The sequence below is a fragment of the Condylostylus longicornis genome, unplaced genomic scaffold, assembly GCF_029603195.1.
Source record: "Condylostylus longicornis isolate FDR11 unplaced genomic scaffold, ASM2960319v2 ptg000028l, whole genome shotgun sequence".
NCBI classification, from domain to species: Eukaryota; Metazoa; Arthropoda; class Insecta; order Diptera; family Dolichopodidae; genus Condylostylus; species Condylostylus longicornis.
In genome coordinates, this window is record NW_026577997.1 from 4,685,301 (window position 1) to 4,692,600 (window position 7,300).

Sequence of the window (7,300 nt, forward strand, 5' to 3'; positions counted from 1 at the left end):
CTTCACTTTTTTTTTTTGTTATACAAAAATTTATTATAATGTCAATAACAGATGCAGGGTTCCCAACTAACATTTTTGGATTTACTTGCTTTTTTTTTTGTATTATGCAAACATAAATAACAATAGTTAGTAATAATAATGTTATTTTCAATGGTATATACAAAAAAAAAAAAAAAAAAAAAATAAAATTGCGGCAGGAAAGTTTGAATTTTATAAAAGAAAAGTTGAGTTGAGTATAAGAGTTAAAATTGTTGCGCTTTTTGTTTTGTGATTTTTTTTTTGAATTTTGTATTGTTTGTGTTTTTTTTTTTTTGGTTTTTTGACAAATATTTTCTCTTTTTAGAAAATGGAAAACAATAATATAAAAATGGTTTCCTCTTAAGAACAAAATTTTCTTCTCTATCTCATTTAAATCACATCCTATATGATTTGCGGGTGGGCGGCTTAAAAATGAATCAAAAAGTTAAACTTGTAAAAAAAATTCTTTTCTATACTTTCTATTTTCTGCTCAATTATACAAAATATACAGAAAATTTTTGCTATTATTGTTATTATTCTTGTTTTTTTGTTTGAAATAGTTCAAAAGTGTATTTAAAAAAAAAAAATAAATAAATAAAAACAAATTGCTTTTTTCTTGTTTTTTTTTTTTTTTGAAAACTCTTTAGAATTAATTTAGGGTAAGAAATTTTTAGCTTAGCATAAATGAAGTGAACATTAAAAAAAATTATTGATTTTTTTTATTTTTTTTTTGTTTTTAATTTTTTTGGTTGATTTTAAATGTAATTTAGCGGAAAATTGATAAACATTGAAAATATTTTTACATCATCTATATAAATTTGGTTTTTTTTTTTATTGTATGGTTTGTAAGAGTAGAGTATAGGAATGAGGAGAAAGGAAGATTAAAATGGGCCCACAGTATACTTAAAATACTACTTATGTATTGTATGTGATATTCGAATTATAATTTTAATGGTAAATGAAATGTTATGTAACAAGTATGTTATTAGTAAATTGCAAAAGGGTGAAAATTTGAGAAAAAGAGAAAAATTTTAATTTTTTATTTAAATACTGGTAAAAAATTCCAGTGTTATTTTTTTCCAGTGTATCCGAACAAATTTTCATTTTCCAACAGATAAATTGCCTTTTTGGACTATATACTTTTCGGTACAATTCATGTTCGAATGCAATTTTGATATTTTAATAAACCGGGAAGCAACGGATTAAAAAACCATCATCTTAATTTTTTCCTTAAATTTCATTCCGTATATATTTGAATATTCATTCGAATTTGTTAGTTTATTAGAAAAATATTTATTTTTTCAAATAATAAAAAAGTATGATCGAAAAATAAGTAATATTGTGTTAGATTATATTACTTAAATAAGATTTTACTGACAGAAATCTAAAAGAACTAATATTCTTAGTTCCTTTTTAGTCAAATAAAAATTTATTCAAGGGTGTGTGTCATCTCGGCCTATCTGAAACAAATAATGAGTATTCAATACAAAAATATTAATCAAATGTAATAAATTTTTCATTAGGGCACACATTTTGTGCAATAATTACTTTTAAATTACTCGTATAAGCAATAATTTGGCAACTTTATTTAATTTCAAATTCAAATTATTTCGAATTAAAATTAAATTTTAAAATAAAGCAAATGTCTTTAATAACAATTAAAAATAATTTAAAAAAAATTTTTTTGTACTAAATCAAGTTATGGGAATTTTTCTCTAGTAACAAATTAAGATTAAATTTTTAATTCCCCTTATATACTTAGGTGCTTTATTACACAAATTATTACTCACGCATTTCTCTATTTTCTTTACATATCCTTTTCTTATTCAATTTTATTAATTGCTCTACATATTTCATTTAATTTCCAAAAATCTCATTTTTCTATGAAAATTAAATGAAAAGTAATGAATTTAAACAAAAAAACAAATTTTCTTTGTGTTAAAAATCAAAAAAATTCATTTTAATTTAATTTTATAAATTAAATTAAATTTCTTTCATTTAATTTATAATAAACGCTCGACAACAAAGTACAAGGCATACGAACTGACATACAACATAAGTTATGATATTCCGAGAAGACAACAATCACAAAGGAAAATTTCATTGTCATATACAAAAATTTATTAAATAAAAAAGAAACCATTTTTTATCACATATCGTAAAAAACAAAAAAAAAAAATAATTTATTTTTATAGCGTGATTAATGTAAAACGTTTTCTTTATTAAAAATTAGTGAAGAGAATTAAAAAAAAAAAACAAAAACTTTTATGAGTCATTTATGAAGCAATTTTGTTATTTTTTTATTTTTATTTCAAAATAATTATATAAATTGTAAAACAATGAGTACGAGTAATACAAAAATATCCTGTCTACCATTATTATTTTTTCTTTCATTGTATTTGTAGAAGAAATTTTCTCTTTGTTATTTTTGTTTTTTTTCTTGTTTTGTTGGATTTAACGAACATTGCACTCAAATGAATATGTATATATATGAAAAATTCATATTTTGTAATTGTATAACAGAATGATTTATTGTACTTACATACATACATATGTATATACATGCATATATATGTAATTTGTATTTGAGTATGTAATTTTTGTGTTCTTTTCTTATATTTTTCAAAAATTTAAAGCCAATTACCAAATTACCATAAAAATAATTTCATTTAGTATATAAAAAAAAAAAAAAAAAAAAATAGCAATAAAATTTTCTAATAATTCAAAAATTTATTGCAAATAAATCCTTGAAAAGGATAAAGAACAATTTATAGCTTCTCATTTTATTTACCTGTCGCCTATTTTACATTATGGTTTAAAAATTTTTTTTAAATAAATTCGTGTATGCACATTTTTTTAACTGATTCGGGCACAGTTTTCAATTCATTTTATTTGTAAATTCATTTATTATGTGTTCACTGGTAATTGTGCCCATACAAATTGCAAATTATAAATTAGACTTGAGAGCTCTAATTGAAAAACATGGCATTGAATTGTTTGAATAAAATGAGAAGGTGGAATTCTGTATACCACAATATTTTATTCACCAAATGAGAGGAAAGTAAATGAATATTACAAATTCAAATGTTATAATTTTCAACTACTGAGAGTATATTATATCTCATTTATTATAGACAAACACCACTTTTTTCAAAAATATTGAAAAAAAAATTCTCACTAACTATTTTTTTGATCACTTTGTTTTGTACTCGTATATAGAGACAAATTTAGTCGGAATATCTTTAACCACATTTCAAATCACGAAATATCTTTGTTCTAATTCAAATCTAAAATGTTATATTGAAATTCAGGAGAAAAATACCATATTTTTTAAAAAAAATTCACCACACCATCAATTAAAACAATACTAAAACAAATTATCAAATAAAATAGCAAAACTTAATCATTCTGTCCTATATATACATTTTGAACCCCAAAATATTTCATGTATGTGATGTGGGGAGTTCACACGTTAATTCATATACAAGATGAGAATATGAATCAAAGAATTTAAGATAAGGCTTTAAAAAGTTTTCATAAAAATATGCTTTTCTCATATGTTTTTTTTTTCCTCTCACTTCTGAAATTTATTCCAAGTATAGAGTAACAAATTTCTGTGTAATCCACCATCAACCGACCGGTTCATAGTATCCATATTTATTTCATATATACCTTAGCATTAACATTAAACATTTAGATTTAAAATAAACGAAGGTGGATGTGTGTAAGTAATCAAAAGTAAAGGGACTGAAAGCAAAAAATTCCATTTTGCGTGTTTTAAAGTTTTGTTATTTTATTATTATAACATTGTTATTGTTGTAGGGAAAAAAAATATTGTTTGCACGGGGTGAATAAATAATTCTCTATGGTATTAAGAAAGAGAATAACAAAAACAAAAACTTTTTTCCACATTTTTTTTTTTTTCATATCGAATGGGGAATGGGTATGAGATAAAATTCTTCACCCCTTTTCATTCACTTCACCTTTACTCACAGTGTTCTCTTTGTAAAACACAAAAGATTTTATGACGTCGTGTCGTTTTCTGGAAAATCTAAATTTAAAGAGAGAGAGAGAGAGAAAGAGAGAGTAGAAAAAAAAAATAACAAAAATATTATATTATTTTAGACTTAATATAAATATGTGTTAGTGTACTGATAATTGGTGTGTTAGAGTTTGCAACAACAATGATAATGGTGTTTGGCAGTATAAACCAAATTTAAATAGAACCAAAAAAAAAAAAAAATATTTAAAAAGACAAAAGAAAATTTCATGAATTTTTGAATCGAAATTTTCATTCTAAATTTTTTTTTTCTTTTTATTTTCGACTCTTTGCTCCTTTTGACTCCTTTTTTTTTTCTCAATTTTTTTTTTTATATTTTTGATATGCGAATATTTTTTTTAATGCTTATGGCAAATGGTTTGAATATTTTTCGATTTCTATTCTTTTATAATAATAATTTTTGGGTGTTGTTGACACCAGATTTTAAATTTTATTTTTCTTTTTTTTTTTTATTATATTTTGAGAGAAAAACAAAAGAATTCGATTTCTGTGGCTGTTACTAATTGGTTTTCGATTGCTTTAAATAATGTGAAAAAAGGTTTTTATTTGTTGTTTTTTTCCGAAAAAAAAAGAGAATTAGCAAAACAATATTCCATATATACTTGTAGTATGGGGTTGTTATTGCTAGAGGCTTATTATAAATGGCATATTGTTATATAAGTGGGTACAAAACTCTCATATCTAGATATAAATATAATTTTATAGTTTATAGAAAGAGAAAAAAATCGTTATATACAAAGTGTAGAATCATAGATATTAAAGTTATCGAATGGAATAAGACGGCATATACTCCGGGTCAGCACAGCCATTCGTGGCTAATTACAGCCCCTACATTTTCCTACCTATAATCTTCCTTTCCAAGCACGAAACATGAAATATTAGCAAAGAAATAAGACAGCAGTTTCCGAAAGCTCAACAAAACCCTGCGCAAGAAGTGCAATATCTAAAGTATTGTTCTTTCGCTTTTAAAAGTAAGTCTTTAAAAATGACTCTTTCATGGGTAGAACTGAAAAATTTGCCATTTAAAATTAGAAATCTTTAGTAATTACATGTTTACAATTTAAACCGGTTTTTACTTCAAGATTATCCAGCAATTTTTAATTTTTACTTCTGTCATTTCGGCTCAAGAGTCAAATTTTATTCATTCATATAAGTATGATGACTACATTCCGGTATGCACTAAATTGGGAGAAAAATGAAGCTGCATAACATTAAATTTTATTTCATATTTTTTCAGATAAACTCTCATATTTATACACAGAAAAAAATTTAATAAAAATGTGGTAAATTTTTTTTTATTTCAAAAAACCGTGTATATATAGAGAATGCATTTATAAAAAAAAAAAAATTAACGTAGAGGATTAAATGAATACACGTGTACTTAGTAAAGTATTATAATAATAATATTATAAAATATTATTAACAGATCTCTCTACCCATTTAATGGTATATGAAATGGTTAAAAACAAAAACCACATTTTAATTATTACACAAAAATTATGTCCCTTTTTTTTGCATATTTAATACCTTTGTTGTTTTGCATTCATTTTATAATATTAAAAGTATGTTTAAATTTACAATATTTTTAAGTATTTAATAAAAAAAAAAAAAAAAAAAAACAAGAAAAATATAAAAATTTTTTGAATAATGAATTTTAATAATAATTATGCAATATGTAGCTGCAAAAAAAAATTGTTAAAAAAACAGATGCTGTTATTCACTTTTCTACATAAATATGAGAATTTTATACTTATGGTAACAAAAATATTAAAGTATCATGAACCAAAACATAATGACCTTATCAGTCCGTTTACGTATTTAATTACAATGGAAGTTAATTACTATATAAACTATTTTATATACTGTTGGAATATAAATATATTATGTACATGAATTTTTATATCACAGTCGATTAATTAAATTTTCATATACAATCATATATAGTTATTGTGCATATTTTACATATTAACTCTTCCATATTCAGAAAAACAAAAATTATGTTACAAATTATCATATAGAATTTCATAAATTTAATGTATTGAGACATAAAAATTATAATTGATTTAATATAAATTTAATATTTTTAATTTAATATGACAAAATAATTTAGTATTCTATTAAGTAATTATTAAAATATATAATTAGACCAGAGAACAGTTTTAAAACCTTACAGAGTTGACCCAAAGAATTTAATATACTCTTTTTTTAAATTAATTGTAAAGCAATAATAAAATCTACTATTCAAATAATTTTCTCCTATTCTCAAAACACATTGGAATTGCTTTCAATAAATTGTAATTCAAAATTGTTATACTTAGCAAATACATTTCATTGAACCCATATATTTGTGTATATGCATAAGAAATTTAATTTCTTTATTATTTTTCTACTAGATTTTATTTATTATTAAATACAAATAGTCAAGTATTTTAATTATTTTTAAATTGAAAATTAAAATATGGAAAACTGATAAACAAATTATTTAGTAAAAGTATAATTATATTGCGTCTTTGGCCTAGGTACGAGTATTATAGAATTGTATAATAAAATATAATAAACATTACTATGGTTAACCAATTATTATATTAAATTATTTATATAATAATATTGAATAATTATATTATATTATAAAAATTTCATTATAATATTTTTGTTTTTTCATTTCAGGTAAGCAAATATGAAATTTATGGGCGTAAAAGCTTCAAAATTTGAAATTACATCTTTTACTTTTATAACTAAATGAAAATATTAAGGTATTTTAATTTTAAATTTTTATTAAATTCATAGTTTTGTATTATTATAATAATTATAATTATGTAATTAACTAGGTTCATCAAATTTCTTAACCTCTAAGCTGAGAAATTGAGCGTATTACAGGAAAAATATGAATAAATGTCGCCTAAATGTATGCAATTTTTTAGATTTTTTTTTTTAAATTGAATCAAATATTTAGTGAATTACCTATTTCTTTCTTTTACAATTTATTAAATTTAAAAAATTAATTTATGATAATTTCCTTAATTTTTGACAATTTATTTATTTATTAGATTTTGTGACAATTTTATTAGTCTCAAATATATAGAACTCTAAAAATATATATTTTATAAATGCATTATTAAATTTTTTTACGAAAGAACCTGTTAATATTTATAATTATATGCTAAATGTCAAATTTAAATGTCATATTGTGACAATTAATTGAAAATGTTTTACAATTCAAAA

General features: G+C 21.9%; 1 protein-coding gene across 4 annotated transcripts in view; it reads left to right on the forward strand.

Moving 5' to 3' along the window:
- LOC129607672 (amyloid-beta-like protein) overlaps positions 1–6,933 on the forward strand; it is a 152,919-nt gene extending 145,986 nt beyond the window's left edge. For all 4 annotated transcript variants that reach the window (XM_055518820.1, XM_055518821.1, XM_055518822.1 and 1 more), the window contains one exon: positions 6,746–6,933. In XM_055518820.1, coding sequence (XP_055374795.1) covers positions 6,746–6,790 — 45 coding nt within the window. In that variant the 3' untranslated portion in view covers positions 6,791–6,933. The remainder of the gene's footprint in view (positions 1–6,745) is intronic.
- The last annotated feature ends 367 nt before the right edge of the window (positions 6,934–7,300 follow it).